Source organism: Lampetra planeri, unplaced genomic scaffold, assembly GCF_965212315.1.
Source record: "Lampetra planeri unplaced genomic scaffold, kcLamPlan1.2.h2 scaffold_256, whole genome shotgun sequence".
NCBI lineage: Eukaryota > Metazoa > Chordata > Hyperoartia > Petromyzontiformes > Petromyzontidae > Lampetra > Lampetra planeri.
In genome coordinates, this window is record NW_027615084.1 from 36445 (window position 1) to 60012 (window position 23568).

At 45.4% G+C, this 23568-nt stretch overlaps 1 protein-coding gene across 1 annotated transcript in view; it reads right to left on the bottom strand.

The window, feature by feature from the left end:
* The window catches only part of FBXO47 (F-box protein 47), a 32933-nt gene that overhangs the window by 5800 nt on the left and 3565 nt on the right, over nucleotides 1-23568 (bottom strand). The window contains exons 4-10 of the mRNA XM_078623449.1: nucleotides 22894-22991; nucleotides 22082-22159; nucleotides 21141-21249; nucleotides 17902-18078; nucleotides 17287-17436; nucleotides 15548-15690; nucleotides 14847-15003 (exon numbers count right to left, since the gene is read on the bottom strand). Of these exons, the coding sequence (XP_078479575.1) occupies nucleotides 14847-15003; nucleotides 15548-15690; nucleotides 17287-17436; nucleotides 17902-18078; nucleotides 21141-21249; nucleotides 22082-22159; nucleotides 22894-22991 (912 nt within the window). The remainder of the gene's footprint in view (nucleotides 1-14846; nucleotides 15004-15547; nucleotides 15691-17286; nucleotides 17437-17901; nucleotides 18079-21140; nucleotides 21250-22081; nucleotides 22160-22893; nucleotides 22992-23568) is intronic.

Genomic DNA, 23568 nt, shown 5'->3' on the forward strand with positions numbered 1-23568 from the left:
CGATACACAATGCTAGTAATTGCTAATGTGCATACACGCAAGAATACGTGAACATTAAGTTAAATATCCTTGTGTACATGGAATGTTCACAGTGTATGTACGTACGAAGGATACGTATGGTCCCGTAGTATAGTATAGCGGCACATAACGCCTATACATATAGGCAGATTAAGTGGTTACACACATACCATGCACAATTGTGTACGCGTACACAATTACCTACACAAAATGCCTTTCTCGACGAACATAACACAGTACACGGGTACAGTGCATGCTATATGGTACATATACAATATGCTACATAGGTGTATACGTATACACGCTTGACTATGCGTATCTCTGTAATGCAATACTATAGTGTGATCATTGTATAGTGTGATTATTGTATCGTGTGATTATTGTAGCGGTGGCCATACTTCCATGGGTGGGTGGACAAATGTTGACAAAGATAATGATTATTTAAATTACTGGATGTTATATTGTTTGAATATGCGCGTGTGCTTAAACGCACATCGACTATTGCACCTGCAGAGACTAAACGGCCCGCGACTTGCTGATGAAAGCCAGAGCAGTCGAAACCGATCAGGGAAACCTGCAGCGTCAACAAACTTTGCTTGACGACATCGGTTCGAAAGGCCCATCGGCTGATAAGAGCAAAATTTTCATTCTTATATGGAAATGAAAGCACATCTGTCAAGTTGTACGTCTTTATTTGCCTGTATATTTGCTAATTACCTGATTTATAATCCGATTGTAATCACCCAAGAGAGCGCATAATTGATTTTGCGAAACGGTACGCTTCCCGATAATAAAAAAAAACGCATGCAACATCTAGTCTAAGTATATTCCGATGCGTGTCTAAATATGTAGCGCACTTTATATACCAGAAATACTCATTACGCATGCGTTTAAACATGTGCACGTTCATATTTAAACATTACTATACACAAAGTACGTACAGTATATACAAACAGTATAAACATATCTCTAGATCTGGTAAATATATTCCGAAATATATACCTAACATATTCTGCATGTAAATGGATGAATCCGATGAGCTATAAAGCTCTTTTTTTGCACAGATTTCAAGCAGGGTGGGTGTCAGCGACTGACAACAAATCATGCAAAAAAAACCGATAGGAGTGCAAAGTAGGGAAAGGGGAAGCAAGTCACTGAAAATAAATACATCTTAAGTATGAGTACTATATCGTGGCATCTATCCCGAGATAGTGGACCATGGCTTATGATGTTTAAGCAGAGGATGTAACGGCTACAAATGTCGAACAGCGGACACCATGTGAATTTAAACGGCCGTGGGCCATGGAATGTAATATTAAAACGTTAATTATCAACAACTACAATAGTATACACAGATGTGTATTAAATACTGCATGTGTAATTCGTATATTATGCAGATACCTACTATAAAGAATACTTATATATTGTTACATATATGTGTGTATGTGTGTGCATGATCATTCGCGTGATAGATGGGCCCGTACAGGAATGGCAGTATCCGTGTTTTTGTACGAGACATCAACCTTCATATATATGGTTTTAAATTATAGACTCTACACATATGTAATAGGCAATCTTTAAACATGGTCTCGAAGAACACATCATTAGCCGCATGCATACATTATAATATTGTATATATTACACATGTGTATGCAGTATAAAAAAGCCAAAGATCCCCCGTATAAATATTACAGACTGTTGGGGCAAGGGCTGTTATATCGAGCACCGATGGAAGACCGGAACGACACACCAAGGGGTGGGATGGCCAGTATCACGCCTGTCCGGCTTTGTCTCCCCAACCCTGATTTTTTTTTATTTTCCACACCGCATGGAGTACTCAATTAAGGCTGAGTCGACATAGGGGTGGCCCAGTGCCGGTTCATATATTCGTAAAAGCGATGTTGGCTGTGCTCGGGAGTCGAACTCGGCTCGCTGGGGTCGTCGTGCATTGCGCTAATCACTGCGCCATCGCTCCCCCTCCTCACACACACATAACACACGTGAAATGATTCTGTTTTGTTTAAATTCCCACTCGTAAAATAACATAAGACGTTTCCGACCTGATTCTCAGCCGATGTACAAAGCAGTCACTATGCCCCGAGGGAGGCGTAGTGGCGCAGTGGTTAGCGCATCGCCATTGGCAATAGCTGAAAGTTACTATTGACTACAGCCAATCATTTATAAAAACGAAAGATGTGTAATAAATAGTGTCCACGATAACGACGATGATGCCTGGGGGTAGTGTTAGTTTATATTGTGGTGTTGATTGAAAATGGTTTAAGCGACGGTAATAAGGATGAAATTGGAATTAATGTTGATAGTGATGATAATTAAACGTGGTAGTTTGTACGATGATGTCGATTGCGAATAACGAACACAACGGTGACACCATTGGATAGCAAATCCGCTCGCTAAATAACTCCACACGTGCCTATGCACATGTAGCAGCATCTACAATATAAATAGCTACACTACAAAAATATAACAAACAGCATTAAGCGAGCGGCTTGCAGACGTGTTAATTCAACCAACAACGATTACCCTAACGACTCGCCACGCGGTTATCTTTGTCTAAATTGGGAGCAAGCGGGCAGGCGAGGCGAGGGGGGAGACGAGGTGGGGGGAGAGACGAAGGGGGGGGGGGGCAGGAAGCGTGGTCGCCCGCCGTCATCCCGTCCCGCTCACATTATTTTAACAATTTCGACCGCCTTTGATCGCCCGCAGAAGGTCAAGTGCCTCATTAATTGCCGAGTGACTTCCCCATCGCATGCGCGCGCACACATACATATAATAATAAAACTCTCCCAACGCGTGGGGCGGGAGGGTGGGTGCATGTGGAGGGAGGAGGAGGATGAAGACAATGCATGGTTGAACACTCACTCACACATATATACACACGCCAAGGCAAAGATCCCCCGTATAGCCTTGTCGAGCGGCCAGGAAAAGTGATGCTAGCAGCGAGCACCTATGAAGATCGGCAGGGCGCACGATGTAGTGGTGTGGTGTGGTTATCACCACGCCTGACCGCCTCTCTCTCTCTCTCCCACATTTTGAAGTTTACAGCCCCACATCAGGTAGCCGTGTCCTGCATAAGGCTGAGTTGACAGAAGAGAAACGCGGAACCCGCCACGTTAGCCTTGGGCGGGAATCGAACGTGCGTCTCCACAGGATTCGGTGCGCTAACCACTTACACTATCGCCCCACAGAAATACACACCTACACACACACGCGCGCGCAAAAGTAATGCAATTAAATAAACTGTAGCCAGCGCAAGCGAGCGCAGCGACGCCCCTGTACGACTCGCCATTATATCAGCTCTTTAGTGGAGTCGGCGCAACACACACTTAAAATGGAATTACAGTCCAGCGAAGGAGCTAATCTTCTGGCTCCAAGGAATGCGTTTAAAATGATTAACATTCCGAAACCCGCTAAATCTTAACTGCTGGCTAATTCAGCGCGCTCACCGCGCGAGGCGCGGTCCCTGCTCTTAATTACGTTTTTTACTTCACTCGTCTCGAACATCCGCGGCGGGCGCTTGAAGAGAAGGAAGAAGGGGGGGTCGGGGTGCCACGGAGGCGTTGGCGGGGGGGGAGATCGAGAGTTGAAAGAGAAATGCGTGCACGGGATTCAGTGAACGGTGGTCTCACCACGGGCGAGCGGTCGGCGCTCTGTTGCGAGCGGTTTGCGCTACGAACCTGTATACCCCAGTTCGATTCCCGCTCACGGCCAACACCGGTGACGATTATCTGACCCGGTCCTGGGCCTCCCCTAGGTCGACTCAGCCTCAAATGCGTTCGTGGTGCGGCGCGTAAACATCGCCACTGGAGAGGCAAAGGCGGTCGGGCGTGATGCTGGACACCCACCCCATAGTGTGCCATGCCAGTCTACATCGGTGCTCACTAACAACACTTGCCCCAACAGTCTGTTAAGGCTATACGGGGGATATTTGTCTTTGATGGTGTTTGTGCCGGGCGTGGTGCTGGCCACCCACCCTCTCGTGTGCCGTTCCAGCTTTCATAGGTGCTCACTAACAGCACTTTCCCCAACAGTGTGTTAAGGCTATCGGAGGGTCTTTGTCTTTATGGTATTCGTGCGTGTGTGGGGGAAAACTCGTGTCTGTGTGTGCAAGTGAGATTGTGTGTCTGTGTGTGTGAGAGGGAGCTTGTGCGTGTGAGAGAGACAGATTGCGAGCTAGAAATATTGGTTGTAGCACCGCTGGTGGTGTCTGCGTGAGAGATTGTGTCTGTGAGGTTGTGCGTCTGCCGGAAACTGTGTGCGTGCATGAGAAAGATGGTGTGCGTGCGTGCGATAGTGTGTGTGTGTGTGAGAGATTGTGTGTGTGATTGTCTTTGTGAGACTGCGTTAATGTGTGTGCACGCGCGATTTTACGTGGTGAGAGTTGGAGTGCGTGCGTGTGTGTATGCGAGTGTTTGTGTACGAGGTTGTATCTGTGTAAGTGGTGGCAAGCAATGTGGTGGAATAGTGCGCCGCGCTGCAAACTCGGAGCTCGATTCTCGCTCACTGCCATATCCCAACGGGTCTACGGGCCTCCCCTAGGTCGACTCGGCCTTAAACCAGTACCTGCTGCCGTGTGTATAAGGACCCGTAATCTACGTTGCTGTGCCCGCACGTCGCAATTCAACCCTTCCCCTCACATCCGCAGGCCATGCATCTTTCACCGGGGGTGGGTGGGGCAGCGAGCAAATGTTTAAAAACAGGAGGGAGAGGGAGGTTCTCAGAGGACAGTGGCAGGGGTATCCTGATGATCCCGTGCAGCGACACCACTTTAAATGAGTTACGTGCCCGTGTTGTGTATTCGTGCGTGATGGCCTTCCTTTCATAGGCGCTCGATAACGGCACTTGCCCCAGAAACCTGTGTTCGACTATGCAGGGGGTGGGTACAGTATTTGGAGGGTCAGCAATGCAACAATTGATCGGTCACGTGTATGAACTCAAGTCGGGATATATGAATCGCCTGTGTGAATCATACGTACGAAGAATGTCCCGTTTGTCTGTGATCAAATTACACGGAAGCTAAGCAGGTTTAAGCCTCAATGGTGTTTGGATGGGTGACCACAATTGGCAGATACTGTGGGGCTGAGAGCCAACAGAGGGTAGTGCATACACATAATCAATTGCTATACTGTATTTACATGCTCCCTACCGTCACCAACCTGAAGTGACCAGCGCGGTGAAGTGTGGTCAAATAACCCCCGCAAACCACGTGTGTTGTCGGGACGACCTCATCCGGCAGTGGATTGACATCAATGGCTGTACTTGTACCAATAGAGATGGCAAACCTTGACAGGTACCACGTTCTTGACTTGGCCAATTCGAGTGATTTACAAAGTGGTGGCCTATTTTCAGCAACAGCGGAGATGGAGCGACGGAATCGGGTCGTGTGCAGACACTCGGTGGATTATTACATCGTAAGAGATGGGGACAGCTTGAGAAGGCCTTAATCCAACAGTGAATTGATCATGGCTGCTGCTGATGATGACGACCTCTTCACATGAGTATGCCAAGAGATGGATGTCGTTGATGCCACCACAACTGGGCATCGCTTCCTTCTGCTAGATCTCGTTAGCCGGTGGGAAGGTCGCAGACACCCAGACCTACAAAGTCTGAGCTAATTCACTTCAGTCACTGACCGAAGTAACTGAGCTGTGTGTTAATGCGTATCTCACCAAAGGTACTTGGAAGTCTTATTCGGCCCTCATTAATGAAGATGTTCCTCAACTACACCAGCCTTATCTCCCAGTCATCCCACCCTCTCATTCTCTCTTTGATCGCCCTTGTGTGAGAGGGTACTTTTATAGTATTTTGACCCCAGCCCCCCATAGGAAGTATTCTTACCCCGAGGTCCAAATTTTATGCGGTCGGAATACGATCTCACTTCCTCACGCCCGTGCACTTAGCCCAGCTGGGATATGAAATCCACTACAGGGGCTGGGGGGGGGTCACGGCCTTGCGGTCGTGGAAGACGACTCAAGAGTGGTGATGGCGCCCCCTGCAGAGGAATCCAAACCCTGCAGTAACACCCATTCGTTCGTGGAGGGTGAGGCGACAGACGAGGTAAAGTAGGAAAAATTACCAAGTTTACTTAAAATAGCTTCTCGCTGCATAACGTATAGGCTGATAGATTTTCCCGCACATCCCATTAGCACGTTTGGTTACGTACGGTGCGACAGAGACGGGCAAAAGGAGCTACATGGATGATTGCATCATGTGATTATCTGCCCCGATGCTTTCACAATATCATAATAGAAATGTATTGTTAAACGTTTCGCTCTATATTTAATGGTCTCGCGATGCAACAATCCATATAGCTCCTGCACACAAGCTTATTACGTCGCTCCGTCTCCACAGTGGCTCGCCTCAGCAGTGACACTCCGACGTTCGCCTCGACCACCATTTGCCACCGTGTAAAACAGGCGGCTTTTCCAGTCTAATTTTTAGCCACTAAGTTAACAACAACAACTCTAAGCCTGTTGCCAGCGAAAAATCACTCACCAATTGCTCCAAGTTTTATCCAAGGTGTTCATCGCTAGAGAAACGTATCGTCTCAGTTCACTCATCATCGTCATCATCAGCAGCAGCTACGTTCTGTCCACTGCTGGATGAAGGCCTGCCAAGCCGCCACTGTGTCTCGTGGTCCTGCAATGCAACATTTAATCGAGCTCCTGCACTAGAGCTGAACTCACCGTTTCTTTTAACAAATTAGTTGGTGGTGTAATAGTAGGTTTTTACCCTTTTAAACTGGTACAAAACTGACATCTTTATTAAAGGCATCATGTTTGCAATAACCACAACACAAGTAGTCAAAAAACCAAACAAAAAGATGCAACTCTGATAATTATAATAATATGCACTATCCTTGAAGTTGATTGGTCCACACCCGAGACGGCTTTCTTTAGAGCCTAGTTGGTGGTGCTGCTGCGTTGGCAGTGGTGCACAAGCACAATGAACAAAACAACTCAACACATTTGTCAATAACACTGCCTTTAAATAAAATAAAAAAAAAATTCACAGGCGACTTGTCGGGCAATATCCCATCCTCAAAATAACTTTTACTGTTTCTTTTCCCGGTCGATGTCCTCTCAGGCATGTTCCCTTCATTGGTTGCCACTCCACCACGATTCTCGACCACCGACGATCATTCTTAGCAATGCGTCCTGCCAAAGCCTACTTGCTTTTCTGAAGTGTATTTTTGGGGGTTTTGTCGGTAAAGTCACGTAGGTAAAAAATTTAATAAAAATAAATTAAATCACGACGTTTCGGAGGCAACACAAGCTTCCGTCTTCAGGTAGAACCGTCACAGCAAAATTACTGTATCACAGCAAAATTACTGTATCAACAGAAATCACAGCAAAATTACTGTATCAAGTGAAGAGAGCTCCAAGAGACACGAGACGATGCCACCTGAAGACAGAAGCTTGTGTTGCCTCCGAAACGTCGTGATTTAATTTTTTTTTTACCTACGTGACTTTTACCGAAAAAAACAAAGAGTATGGACCCTTTCAGTCACGAAAACTTCAACTCTAGAATTAATGTATACGATGTCTCAATCCTGCGTATATGTTGTCTTTTTTTTAACGATCAGAGGAAACAAGAAGATGCTCGGTGTAGTCGGCACTTTGCTTCGTTCATCATTTAGTTTTTTTTTAATGCTTTCCGTATATGTTGTCTAATCTATGTCTCCCTCTTCCTGTCTCTCACTGTCATTTCATACTTACACCTCTGCATGTGTTTTTCTGCACAATCTTTCAAGTTTTGTTCTTTCACTTTTTGTTCAGCGAATCATCAACGACTAAAATAAACGACAAGTAAGCTTACGACATTTATTATCCACTTGTCACGGTAAATTTTTGGTAGTACGAATGCATTTTTTACGAGAGGCTATTTCATCATGTTATGTTTAGCAAGCGACACTTTGCTGATGAGACTCAGGAAGTCAAAGCTAGCACACTATTTGCCTGCTTAAACAAATACTGCTGGAAAGCCCATATACTGATTGACGAAAATATATTTTCTTCAATTTAATTTCTACTTGATGAAACAGACCATTAATGTATACGTGGCCGAGTGGTCTGTTAATCTATTAAGTTTAAAACGGCCTTTTTGTGTACGCTACACTATTCTCATTTTAATTAAAATCTCTTCATATGACGTTCGCACAAGAGGCACAGCAACCATAAATTACTGTGAGCGGGGGGAAAATAATCGTGCTTTCGGATGTGGAATAAATTACCCTTAAAAGCCGGCAACGCGCTCAATGACCCGTTCCAACTGCGACCCGAAAATGTTATATAAATCGGCGACTTTACACGGGTTCGGAGTTCATTTAGACATTTACAACTCGCGATGGGTTGAACGTGAGGTTACTCCAGCGATAATAACAGCGGAATCTTCCATTATTAATGAACCGTAAAGGCACGTGAAGCGAAACGGCCTCACGACAAACCCCGTTTTACGCTTTCTGTATGCCTATAAGCAAGGCGCATGTATATTTTAAACAAATTAATTATTCATTGCATAAGGAAAAGCTGTGGTTGTTTTAACCAGACGATGACATCTTTAGCCTCCGTTGTACCGCGGCGGCCTGTTCATACGTTCTCCGCAGTGCTCCACTTTACATTCTCGCACATATATCAACGCGGAGCGGAAAGGCAAAGGCACTCCTAATGTACAAAGCCTCATTGTGGCCTCGCTGTTCACAGTCTAAATTGCATGGGGCCTGCCTGTGTATAGAGCCTTTTAAACCCATAAATAAAGGCCCTAATTTACCATTTGTGTTTTGTTGTTGTTTTTTTTTGTTGTTACACTCCTTCACAGTCCCAGCCGGCCGCCCTAGGATTTGTTGTGAGCCACCACCCCCCACCCCTCTTTTATTTAAGATTAAGGGCAGCTGCCACCACTACCAAGGGCTGCATGAGAGTGGTCCTTGGCAGGAGCTGGGCTGAGTGGCCATGCCTCACCAGACCCTGCTAACCGCAAACAGAGGCCACCACTGTGAGGCTGGGGCGAAGGGCCGGACGGAACCAGCTAACTTTGGCAGCGAACGGCCCCGTAAGTCGACTTTCCATCCCCGGGTTTTCAAAAGGAAAGCACAGAAAATTTGTTACTGTTTTGACCTTCTGTTTTACAATATGTTTCAAGTGCCTTTTTGTTTCTCAACGATGTTGTTTATATACATTTTTTTCAGCTGTGTTGTAAGATATCTTGGCTAGTTCGGCGCGTTACCATGGCGTGATGTCCCCGTGTCTGCCTCGTGCATTCGCGAGTAACGTTGCAGTGGCAGATTTTCACAAATTTTGTTTGTCGAAACAAATGAAGGCCCTTTTCACGTGTTGTCGTAGGTTCCTTCATCGTCTGATTTTTTTTTTAGCAAAAATAACAATGAGACAGACATGTCTTGACAAAAACAGCCGAAACAAAAGGCCTTCACGATTTGCTAATTTTTTGGTCAAACCAGAAAAATAGGAAGAGTTCTTTTTTAGTAATTGGATAAAAAATATCTACATATCCAGGTGCTCCAAATTTGCATGATTATGGCGAACCATCACACATTTTCTTCCTTATTTAGGCCAGGTCCCCACCTCCCTATGGTTCTGTGCCTAGGTCTACTCCAGTCTATCAGTGACTTGGAAAATATTCAGTGAGAAATAGAGCTCTGGGAATATATTAAGAGCAAAAGTCACGCACTATTAAAAAACTAAATCTGGCCCATAACACCTGTCCCTCCGTATACCTGCTTAGCAAACGCCTAGCCTAGCAAACGTCTAGCCTAGCAAATAACATGGAATCTGATGTTGAAAGATATACAGCAGCAGTGGCAGCAGCAAAAATAGCCGACTGTTTATGGTGTTAACTCTTTGGAGCGCCCATACAAATGTTAAACAGGTCATAAACATAGGTGGAACGGAAAGTCCACTGCCCATCACCCCCCTACAATCTCTCCAGACTGATTTTAAAGTCCCTTTGGCTCATTGAACGAAGCTTTTACTGTGAAGAAAAGTAAATGGGGTTGGGCAGGACACGACGTGAGAAATAGATGATGGTCGCTACGTAAGACTAACGACGGAGTAGCAACCCGTAGGAGGGAACGGGAACGTGCCCCCAATGAAATCGGCTCGTGTGCGGGTATTGAATGGATTGTTAGATTACAGGACTGTGAGAGATGGTGGCAGCTTGGAGAGGGCTTCATCCAACAGTGGTTTCATCATAGCTGAGTATGATGATGAACGAAGCTTCGAACTCGGCCTGGGACACACCGCACTCTCTAATAACATTTTAAGTGGGTTCAGGGACAACTAAACTATTCATGCAGACTTGTTGAATTTTTACGTGTTTAAAACTCCAGCAATCCGCATGGAATTTTCAGGCAGTTTCAATTAATTTGAGTGTCAACGTCCAGCGATGCAATGATTAATATTGATGCTTAACCTCACAATGCATGTATCAAATCACGTGTGCAAGAGTATGTTTTTAGATGAGTGTATGTTCCAATTTGGATTCATGGCGCTTCTGTATGCATAGCGTTAAAGTGATTCCCTGGCAGCCACTATTTTCTTTTTAAAAGAATAGATGTTTTTTTTTATGGAATCGTGATAATTCATCCTTGCTGTGGTGGGCTATGATATGAGGGTAATTCATCTGAAACATTGCAGTTTAAGTTCAGATAAATATTTTTTGAGCACCTTACGTGTGCAGCTACAAGATAAGAGCTGTTTATTTCTGAGTTTGTGTCCTCATTTAAGGGTACGTGCGATCACTTAGCATTGTTGTGAACCCTCGCTAACCAACGTAAACAAAATTCCACAGCCTTAGACCGGCATCATTAAGTGAAACGCTCTGAGCGCAGCGAGAAAAACGTGTGAAAAAAAGTAAAACGTGAGCAAAAGAGACAATGAAGTGTAGGGGAAAAGAAAAGACGCAAAAAAAATCTTCAGATGCGACTCATCAGAGATATGAGACGCATTCATTAAAAGGAAAATCGCTGTGCGGGCTGACAGTTCAATTATTAATCAAGTGCCTCAGTCTTAATTTGACATGATATTAATTAAGCGGCATTGGTAACTGCCTTTCCTGTCCCGTTCCCACATTACAGCTCATCATTAACTGCCCATTAGCCGTTCTCTGCCCCCCCCACCGCCAACTCCCCACCAACCCCTGCCCAGACAAAGGAGGGGAGGCGGGCGGTGATGAAGACACAGGCGGGCAGTGGGAGTGCGCGCCTCCTACCACACCATGACAGTCAGCCAGGAAATCATCCATTAGGTCCCGCCAAGCCCCGTAATTTATATATTGCTTATACGTGGATCGCGCGGAGCAACGGTGACAAGGTAATTTATGGCGGGAGCTCAGGTTCCCATGCGAGAGCGCCGGGGCTTTTTTTTGCTGCCTTCCGCTCCGACGGGCACAGCCGGTCCGATAATGACGGCGGCAAGCACTGCTCGGCTGTGCGCTCGTTCGCTCGCTGAAGCACTCAGTCAGTCATTTAGGGAGCCACTCACTCGCGCAATCACTCAGTCATATGCTGAGCCACACACTCACACACTGGACGAATCGCTCAGTCGTTTAGTTGAGCCGTGCACTCGCTAACTCATCCACGCATCTACTGAGCCATTCGGTCATTCAGTGGACCACTCATTTATTAAACTACTCACTCATTCGTCCAGAAACTAACTCGCTGAAGCCCGACGCTATGTAATTTGACGTGTGGTTTTGAAAGTGGAAAAACATTCGTACATGATGTAAAGAGTGATACTTTGTACCATACCTATTAAAGTCACGTATGTCAGTGTGTATGGAATGGTGGCACAACGGTGAGTGCGCTGTGCTCCGAACCGGGACACCCGAGGTCACGGCCAACACCAGTGATGATTATCTGAACCCCTCCTGGGCCTCCCTTAGGTCGAATCAGCCTCAAATGAGTACCCTGGTGCAGTGTAAACATCGCCACTGGGGAAACAAAGGCGGCCGGGCGTGGTGCCGGCCACCCATCACCTCGTCTACCGTGCCGGCCTTCATAGGTACTACTCGCATACAACACTTGCCCCAACAGTCTGTTAAGTCTATAGCGGGGGATATTTGTTTTGTGGGTTTGTGCGTGAGGCTGTGTGTATGCACTGGTCTGCATGTTTGTGTGTGTGTAGCTGTGTATGTGAGTTTTTATGTATCTATGCAAGTATGTGTATGAGTGTGTATGTGTGAAAATGTATATATGCAGTAGTGATGGCTAAACCAACCCCCTCATGTGCCATACTGTCTTAATAGGGTAGAGCTGTAGCGTAGAGGTCAGCGCACTTTGTTTGCCTGCGTATATCTGTATATATGTCTGTGTATCTGTGCAAGTGTGTCGTGTTAGCCTTCATAGGTGGTCGCAAACAGCACTTGCCCCATAGTCTGTATGTCTATAAGGGGATCTTTATCTTCATCCCTCCACCTGTCCATCTGTTTATTTTATCATTCTCACGTTGTCTGTGGATCCTTGTTATATTGGCCACCTACTCTATCCCATCCACCTGTGAACATAGATAAGGGCACTTTCATCATCAATCCTTTGCACTTCGCGTTTGCTGACCTGGCCTCCATAAGGCAGACTTCAAAGGCGGCAAAATATAGCCTTACAATAAAGCTGGGACGCATAGCCCGATACGACAGGGGCTGTGTGGGGAGAGGTGGCTGCTACTTTATGTGAACCGGCACTTAAATCGTTCACAGCCTTTAAGTCCTCCATCGACACAATAACAGATTAGGGCTTCGATCGACAAGGCAGGCATTAAAGATTACAGCTCCCTACACCCACTCCGTTCACACACTCCCTTCGTCTGTCCATGTCTTTATCATCGTCTTAGTCTTTGTCATCGCGATCATGATCATTATCATAATTGTCTTCGTCACGTTCTTAATCGTCATTGAATCAACATCATCGAACGATCATCATTAGTTGTCATGAATCATCCTCAATCCATCTCTACTTTATGATCATTACTAACATCACGCTCTCTATCCTGCTCATTATGGAATAAATTCGTCATCATCATCAAAGTTTATCAATGTCGTCCACTCATCATCATCCAACCTGAATTAACATTCTTATCACCATATAACGTCATCTTTATTGTCATTCCTTACATCGTCACCAATTACTCCATCATTATTGCTCGATCATCATCATCCTTCACAGTGCCACCTCACCACCCCACTGCCCACACTAAACCCTCCACCAATCCTCTGCCCCCCCCCTCACTCTATATCCCCCCACAAAGCAAGTCTTTTGTCCTGACCCGCACTGCGCCCCCACACGTCTCCCCGCTGCTCTAGAGGGTGTACATCTGGACGGATTAGTGCTTCTGTCGTTCACACAATGCGTCGGGAGCGGTACGGCTTGGCACGCAGGAGTGTATGATGTAATAGGCATTGGGCGCTTTATAGAGGGGGGGTGCTGGTGGTGGCAGGAGGGGAGTATTTTGGGGATGGTTGGATGGTGGGGTGGGGGGGTTCCTAAATTAAAATGTCCTCATTGCGAGGTGAAATGCACATTTCTTCCAAGCAACCCTCCCGGGACTCTACCGACGCGTTGCCGCACGGAAAGGCGGTGGGAATGGGTGGCAAAAAAAATTCAACACGCGCGCACATACACACATACACGCGCACGTACGCATGAACGCAACAGCACTGCGAGAATTAGACGTGCTGTCTTTTCCTGTCCCAGGCACTGAGTAAATAAAGCAAATTAATGCATGAATCAAATTACGCGCGATTAACATTCACTCGGCTAAATCAGAATCGGATTATGTATAATGACGCTAATACGGTACATGTTTAAAATCGTGTATATGTGAACAGAAATAATACGGAATTATCTCGCAGAAATTGTTTTTTTTATTGCACAATGAGGAACATGAAAGGGTTAAGGGTTATTGCAGCGTGCGGCTTGGAGTTTTGAGTGAAGTGTTGCCCCCCTCCCCCCAACTCACCCCCTCCACCACCACTCAACCCTTCATCCCATCTCCCCTCCCCCGCACCAACTACCCCAACCCCTCCCCTCCCCTGCCCCCCCAGAGGAGAGGGATGTTGTCTAACACAAGAGCTTAAGCACACTCAGCACCCTGACCCCCAGGCTTACTTGCAGACGTCGCCTATTAATAGCTGGGCCAATAATGATGGCTTTGTAATAATAATCATCACCAAATCCTGCCCCTGGCTCCCACACGGCTCCCGCCCCCATTCACCTTGTTGAGCGGATTATAATTTCACAAGATAAGGGGGTCAGGGGAAAACAGGGGTGAACATAAATATTAATAATAAGTAATGGTAATAATAACGTTCAGACATGTGTCAGTCTGCTTTTAGGTGTTCATTGACGTTATCTGACCATATTTCACCGCGCTCGTCATTGTGGGTAGGTGAAGTGGGTGGGCCCAGGACCGGTGAAGGTATCACTCGCCTCTGATGTTCGCCGTGGCCAGGAATCAAACTCAGGTTCGCTAGTTTCATGGCGCAGTGAGCTAACCATTGTGCAACCGCTTCACAATGCCACCTGCAAAGCTTCATTGAGTCTGACGACTATTTTTCAGGAGGGTCCTGCATCATGATGTTAGCCTCAATTCCCTTGAAAATAACGACTGCTTTGCTTCATATGGGAGGAAACCAGAGCACCCAGAGAAAACTCACCATGCACACGAAAGAATAACACTCCAGGTCCATGCAGGAGATGATGAATGATGACGATAACGATGACAATAACAATATAATAACAACAACAATGATGATGAATCTGCATGCAAGTGACAATGTGCGTATGAGGTGATGAGTCTGACCCGTGAGCGAGTGGATGAGCTGCACGATGACCTCCTTGTAGATTCGAACGATGCTGTGCAGCAGCTGCTGCACGTCTGACTGGTTGTCAATGGTGCAGCAGATTTTCTTCACGGTGTTCGCCAGCCAGGCCATCTTGTAGCCGTCCTTCTCACATACCTGCGCCACACACACCAGCAGGGACTGGCTCGCCCTCACATATATTGGAAGTTGCATCATCATTCATTGATCAATTCACTGCTAAATGAAGGTCTTTCCAAGCCGTCGCCGTTTACAACAAACTTGCCAATTAAAATCCCTCGAGGGCATGTACATGAACTGATTTCACCACCTCATCCCTGCACTGCAAAATCTCTCATGCATGCTCCTTCATTTACCTGCGACTCTGCAGTTAGTCTCGACCAGCGGCCATCATCCCTTCTAACTACATGTCTTGCCCAAGCTCACTTTTTTTAACAGTCAATATTTCAATATAACTTGCGTATGTTCTCTAATCATACATACAGGGGCCACTGTCTGTCTCTGTGTAATTCCAAGGATGCATCCCTCCATGCCCGTTTGCACACTCTTCAGCTTTTTCTCCATTTATTTTGAATGAACGAGCTAAAGCCCGGTTACAAACAAATAAAGATGCTCTCTACCTTACCTACCTACCCGTGTGCCCACCTGCCCGCCCACGCCCGGTGGCCTCCGCGCGACTCACGACTGACATGAAGACGACGAGGTTGGCGAGCTGTGGGAAGTGTCGGTTCACGGCTCTGCTGCTCAGCATCATGGTGCAGACCCTCTCCCCGCACAGAATGAGGAATCGGGCAAAATTCTCCGCGTTCCATTTGTTTGGTAACACTGCATGGGCGTGGGAGAGAGGGTGGGTGGGGGAATACCGGTGGCTAGAGACTGCTGGCGACGTCAGCTGAAGTCGTTTTCGATGACGTCAATGACCGTCGCCTTGCGTGACCTCTACGTTCAAACGAACTCCCGACCTCGACCAGCCACTCAGGCAACGTCAGGACTGCTCTTCGTCATAAAAGCGGTTGGCGTCGGCTTAAGTCCAAGGCCTACTATCACCTAGTTTTTTTACTCGGTCATTTGCCCCTGACCCAGCCGAAGATACATGGGCAGTATGGCTGTACAGCCGAATTTGTAGTACCGCAAGTACAATAATCAATGGCAGGTTGTGGGTAATCAAAATAACAAGGAAACAGTCAAGGGTTTGTTCATGATCAAAAAAAATATATGATTTTGATCCAGCAGCAAGTAGAATCAATGAAGGCCTTAAATGTTATTTAAAATTAAATAGGCCATGTCTATTTTGATATCCATCCTAAATGGATTGTGGTACACATTGCACGGTAGATTCAGCTATCTTTTATACGATTGGAAAATTTTGAAACTGCGGTCATCAATCTCACACCGAGGACCACAGAGAAACACTACCGGCTGCTTCGATTATTTGCCATTAGCATTTCAAATATTCACCAAGCTACTGAAAAAGCCATCCACTGACTCACTCACTGACCTTGACATGAACATATACGCGTTGTTGATCAATTCAACACCATACAAAATATGATTGTGGTACAGCACATAGGCTGTTGCCCCAGCTGCACAGATTTCTGAGTGTTATCCAATATGTATGTGCTTTTCTCTGGGTACTCAAGTTTCCTCCCAAGTAAAAAAACACACAGGACAATAATGGAATTGACCAAACATCCCAAAACAAGGACCCTCCTGAAGAAGAGACTTGACGCTCAGTGTGGCTTTGGTGTACAAATAAAGCACGAGCACAAAAAACACCGTCGCCACCGCCACAGACCCATCGCACGGAACACTTAGCGGAGCCGCGCTCCTAATCCCTACCCCTAACCCTTAACCCCAAAGTAAACCACTAGCCCTGACTCCTACTAATCCCCACGCCAGTGAGCCAGCCAGCGCGTGACCCACGACCCCACCGCAAACCCTTGTCGTCGACCTGCACCACCCAGCGGGGGGCAAATGGGGAAGTTGCTCCCTTCCAACATTTTTAGATAGCCTTTGTATATACTTGACCATATACGAAACATGCATTTGTCTATAATGAGAAATACATAATTGTCTGGTGATGTATATTTACATTTAGATACGTTAAATATTACACGATGAAAACCTTAATTTAGACACGATATGTTTTGTTTCCTGAAGTAGTTTTCCCATTTGTGCTGTACGTCTCTGGGATGTTTTTGGATTGTACCACGTGTCATTTCGCACGATTTCCGACATTTCACCACACGTGTGGGGAGCTTTTCCAGTTTCTCAAGCTCCTGAAGAAGCTCCGAGCACGTGAAACAAAACATCGGACGTCCGGCCGTACAACACGCGGTGCAAAACGAAGACACATCGGAGAGCGATTAGCCCCCCACCCCTACGAGACGTTCGGCAGGGTGTGTCAAGTGCCGCCGGTACCGGAAATCTCTCCGATGATGCTCATGACGTCAGAATCGTTCCAGTTGGTAGCTTTGGAGGCCCCCAGGTTTCGAACGACGGAGCTGAGGTCGCGCAGAGAAGTGTCGCGCGCGGGATTCTTCACCAGCGTACGCTCCCACAGCACACGACCTGCATCGCATTAAAGTGTGCGCGTGTGTTTGTGTGGGCGTGTGTGTGCGCATGTGAACACGCGTGCATTGTATGCGTACGAGTGCGTGTGTGCGCAGCAACAACGAGTGCAGTGGGTGCTGCGGTATCACAAAAGATGAAACATTTTCTTTATTTTTTTCCCACAATTATATTCCAATTATGTGATCAGGGTGCACCGGTGCAGTGGTTAGTGCACTGCACTGTCGCGACTGACACGATGTGGGCAGGCTTTCTACCAGTCGTGGATTGACAAAGAGGCTGCAATTCGCAAGTGTGCTATTGGTATTATATCATGAGAAAATAAATGTCTATTTTGAGCTCTGCAGCCAGCAGTGCATCACCCTGTGTTCGGGACCAATGCAAACGATATGGTAATCATGACCCCGGATCGTGACAATTTATTGAACCGCTGGGCGTGGACTGAATTGTGATCCGAGTACATACCTTCGTGTTCGCAGTAGGGCCCGTATATCACGAAGAGCAGACGCGCCTGGCTGACTAGTGGCCAAGGCTTCAGGATCTGGCCCAACCAGAAGAGACGCTCGGAGTGAAACAGGCACGGGTCCAGCAGCACCCGCCGGCATACGCACTTCACCTCCATCTCAAGCTGCTTTGCTTTCCCTGCGTACAAAACAAACCAAAGTCGGGGGAGATGCGTTTTCAGAATCTTTTGTTCTGAATTATAATCTTTATTCACAGGAAAAATCCGATGAGCTATGAAGCTGTTTTTCACAGATGTCCAGGAGGGGCTGGTCAGCAACTTACAATAAATAAAACACATTTATCGGAGCCGGGTTTCCCAAAACTGCAGTCCCCATAGCCCACAATGGTACAGATTTCTACGCTTGCCAATGTAATCCATTAAAGATTATGCTTACCGTCTTCACCAACTTGGCCTCGACTACCTTTCCCCTCTCATCTCGCTCTACTCCCCTCCAGAATTCTCCTACCACCCTCCTCTCATTTCACGCCTCCCTTTCAAATACGCCAATCTCTCCCCTCCCATCTCACCCACTCTTTCTGGTGCAAACGCTGCACTTTGTGAGAAAAGGCATTAATGGATAATTTTCGTACTCAGTACAGTGATGGCCCAAATAATTCCATCTCTATGGGATGACAATGATATTAATAATGTTGTAATTTATTCATGTAATTTTTTCAGGAGTTTCTTGCATTGGGATGTTTGGCCAATTCCTTCTAGAGGTGTATTTGCCAGCAAGAAGAAACTGGAGTACCCAGAATAAACCCACGAAATGACGAGACACAACTCAAAGATCGTAGAGGTTTTAAGAACCTATTTACTGCACTGGCATTTCCTGTACAGCCAGCTCACAACCCAATAGATTTGTCAATTTTGCTCATCTCTACGTAATCCACCAAACCCTCGCCTCAGAAGCGTGAGCTTACAGGCGTGCACCCCATCATAGTCAGATAGTAATTTACCTTTATAAGGCGCAATTCCTCCAAAGATCTCGGTGCGCTGGATAAGGTCTTCCCAAGCCGTCCCCATCCCTCATAATATCGCACAATACAATAGTCTATCTAGAATATGCATAGGAGCTGATGTAATTGCTACATCTCCTTTGTAGATGTCCTCTCGAACACATTCTATTAATTGGCTGCCGCTCCATCATTATGCTTAACCATTTGGCCGTTGTTCCTTCTAGCTTCAAGTTCGAGAAGGTTTGATTTACCCGACAGTCTGTGCGTTCTACATCGTGCACCACAGCAGCCGACAAAAAATTAGGCTTTTGTATACCGTCATCGGGACAGCACTCGTCAATTTCCTAGGCCAGGTTTGGCCAAATGATGTAGATGTAGGCCAGATGTAAACTGCCATCTCCACCTGGCAGTCCCAACGTGGAAAACCCATCACAGATCACTTCACACGCTCGCTCTTCCGCGTCTCAAAATTGGCCCCGGTTTTCCCGGGGGACTATAAATTTTGGCAGACAAGTCACTCTGCCACAAGAATGCTGCTGCTGAGAGATAGGCCGGCCCTCAACGCTGATTGTTTTTCTCTTTAGTCAGCAGCCAAGCTTTAGTTAACCGAGCCCATTGGGAGCACCGGGTGTTGATTATAATAATTGGGAATAAAGGAAATGTCGCCAGTAAACAAAGAAGATGCACAGGGAGTGGCAGCTTAATGCAAGAGACTTCGTGTCTTTCGGTCACAGCAATGTCACGTTGGTCAAAGTGCCAACAACTTTTGTCCCATTTCCCACGTCTCCATGAAGAGGTCATTGGACTGACACAGCATTGATTATCACACGAGACCTGCTGTTTAAAATTCACTTCATACGCTTACACGTACTTGTGCGGGTATGTATTTAATGTAATATGCAAATTTCCATATGGCAAGCTAAATTGTTTATGATGTCTAGAGCATATAAATATAAAATCATACGTGGAATTTTTCCCCCTGCTTAAAATGTATTATTTTTACATGTGTATTAATGGCAAAGCTGTAAACATCTTGACATCTGATGTGGTTCTAAAATGCTTAATATACTTCAACACTTCCTGCAGATTAACAGACAAGCCTTTTACATCTTCACACCTCTACTCCTACCAGATGTTGTCAAAACTGCAATGTCATTAAATTAGGCAATCACTCTGCGTGTCGAGACAGATAGTAATTGCTTTGGCACTAATTAAAATTCCTCTTTGCATTATGTGTTACATTTGTGAGCCGACAGGCTGTGAAATAAGCTCAATATCTTCAGGCATATTAACCTTTCTTTGTGCGCCTCTGCGCACGGGTCGGGCATACATATATAGTATTTGTAATCACGATTTTGTCTCCTTTTAGATAAACACCGCATGCTAATGAATTATAGACGTCCAAAATGCTTTCTCGGATTCAGCACTTATCGATGCATTGCAAGTTTCTTTTATTGATTTATAATATAGTGGAGTGATTTAGGAACTCTACGTGAGCTTTTGCATGTTTAACATTCGACCAGTGGCATAGTTATACATTGTACAGGCAGAGCAAATGCACTCGGAACCATGAATCAGTATGAGAATCAGAATCTTTATTTAGACTGGAGGAATCCGATAAGCTATGAATGTCTTTTCACAGATGTCCAGTACAAAAAAGATAAATAATAAAAGGCAAGCAAGTCACTAAAATAAATAGATGCATAACATAGAGCATATACGGTCAAGTTCTTCATTTACAATTATATATACTTACATTTAAAATGAAAATTTGTTCATCAGTAAAACGTCTTGAGGTGTCATAAATATTATAATGTAATCAGTAAAGGTGCAGCCTTGCAGTTGCTTGTTCATGCGACTTCTGGCAGAAGGATCACTACAAGGAGCTCTCGAGCCCCTCTGGAAGGTATTTGGCCAACTATTTAACGTTCGCCAGACGTCTTGGAAGAGGCGAGAGGACCCACACTTTACCCCACCACACGCGATATGTCGATCAACTAACTGTGGTGCACCCATTTATACTCTCCGCTAGGTGGGTAAAACCAATCGAACCGGTGACCTCTGGATTACAAATCCAGTGTGCTAACTGTTACACCCCGGCAGTGTGGCCTATTATCCGGTATCTTATTTTATATGTATAGAATACCTTAGCTGAACATCTTTTCACCAATACAACTTTCTGAGATATCTCACGATATAAAAACAAAATGCTTTCTATATCGAAAATGATCTCCGCTTACCTGGTTGAAAGCTTAATATTGCTTTCATCTTGTAGTCTAGATGCATCCTGTCGCTGACGTATTTGAATACTCTGTGACACTCCAACTCCTCCCAGCCAGCTATCAAGGTCTGCAAAATTACACGCACGCGTTCACAGGCACTGAATCCCACCTGTCTCGTTATTATCGGCTTCAGGTCGACTATTTGTAGTCAGGTAGGGAATTAAAAATAACTGTTCATTCTTGTGAGGCACTCGGAGAGAAATATTCATTGTTACAAATATCTACAGTTCAGTCACGCGCTGTTAAACCTCTGACCAAATCATCTGGGATGTGCCAAATCCCATCCTCTCTCGGAAGCTAAGCAGGTTTTGTGCCTGCATAGTGTGTTAGTAGATGGGTGACCACCATACATAACAGGTGTAATAGGCCGTGGGACTACATGGTGGGTAATGCAGGACAGTAAAGCGAAATCTGTTGTGCTGTAAGTCTATGCTCTCCCCACCACCAATCCGCTGTGACCGGCAGGGTGAAATTTGGTAAATTAACCCCCACGACCCGAACGGCGTGGGGAAGCCCTCATCCAGAGATGCATGTGATGTGCCATAAATAGATGCATGTGACATGCCAGAACAATTCTGGACTATTTCTGGTCGGAATTAAGCACTGGCAATACACAAACAGATACAAGGCAAAGATCCCCCGTGTATTTTTCTTCATTTTGGAGGGTAACAAACGCACCACACATTCACAAGAATGGCACTCAAAAGTGTACTACGCGTGCAGATTAACAATTCCTCTTGCTGTACTGCCATATCCTGGCCACTTGTAATAGCGGGCTGAGAAAGGGTTGTACATGTCTAAAATATTTTTGTCCGTGTAAAAATGGCAATGTCAAAGGACGCGATTGAAAATAAGCGTAATGTAAAAAATAAATTTGTGTTTGACATGTGTTGCATTACCTGCAGGAGTTTCCCGAAACGAACAAATCCCGAGCATGTCAAGGAATTTGCACATTCACCAAATTTAAAGCAACGAATCTGAAGACACAAGCAAACACCGTTACATCACATTGATATAAACGAATAGTGCATACCAAAAAGTGGTCCACGTTCAGCTGACTTTGGTCACTGGTGATAGTTCAATCGACAAATGGTCAATGATTAAATAAAATACTAATGGTTTCGTGGTACTTCGTTGGCAGTGGTGCACATAACAAAAACTCAACGCGTCCGTCAATAACACTGTCCGAATGAGGGAAGAGATATATATAATCAGCAACATTTAGAGAAATGGTCCTTCTTTATAGCAATAATGAAAAAGAATGATAACTGTGTAAATATTGTAACAGTTACTCTGTATCTTCTAACACCATAAAACAAGTTGATAGGATTTCCTGCAAAATTGAGTACCAATGCACTGCTTGTCTCCCGTTGACAGCTCTAAGGCAGTGGTAGAAATTCCACATTTCTATGGTGGGGGTGAGGCTATCCATAGGTCAACCACTGTTGACAAAGTGACACTTATTTTATCAGCTCTGGAGAGATGATTGGCTAAGTCAAGCTCCAACCAGGATTTTTACTCACAATCTTCTGATTTTGAGCCGATCGCTCTACTGCTCAGCCACCTGGCCAGATCTGTAACACTATGGGGTACACTTACATTAATACATGACAGAGTCCTATGTTTAGTGTTAACATTTCCTTAACATAGGTCGCGATTAAAATTCATGTCGCCACAATTCTCCCTTACAGTCTTCCACCATTATTTATACCTGCTTGGGTGAATTTTGTACCATGCAAGTGAAATTGTGCAGGATCTTCAGCCTCTCCTTTGTCGGCTTTAAGAGCGTTGCACGCTTCAGCAGCATTCCTGCACCACAGATGGTAGAATCACACGAGACACTTGGCGATTCGCCCCCTCCAAAGTGATTTCATAAAACGTCATGATACAGGGCCACACAAGGATGAAAGAATATATATTTTATCTTGTTTTTAGCTTCTCGTTTGTATCGTTTCTCGTTTTGACCTAATTACCCTGAATGGTACCAGTCTCCTCAGATCTCGTTAGCAAAGTAGTTGGATGGGAGTCCACCTGGGAATGCCAATGTGATGCAGGCTTGGGTTGCAAAGTGGCCAGAAGATGGTTGGTACATGAATATACTGCTGAATCTATATTGTGCGAAGCATTCTGTGTTATCGTCTCATATGCTTGATGGTTTTTCTCCTGTTACTCTCGTTTCCTCCCACAAGAAGCCAAAACACTCATGAATGGAATTGCCCAAACATACCAATGCAGGACCCTCCTGAAAAAGAGTCTTGAGACTCATTTTTACTTTTATGCATGTATGTACATAATTATATTTTTGTTATACACATTTGCATCAGTTGGTTTATAAATAAAAATGTGTATTTTATCTAAGCATTGTGGGAGATAAGACGTTCAGGGC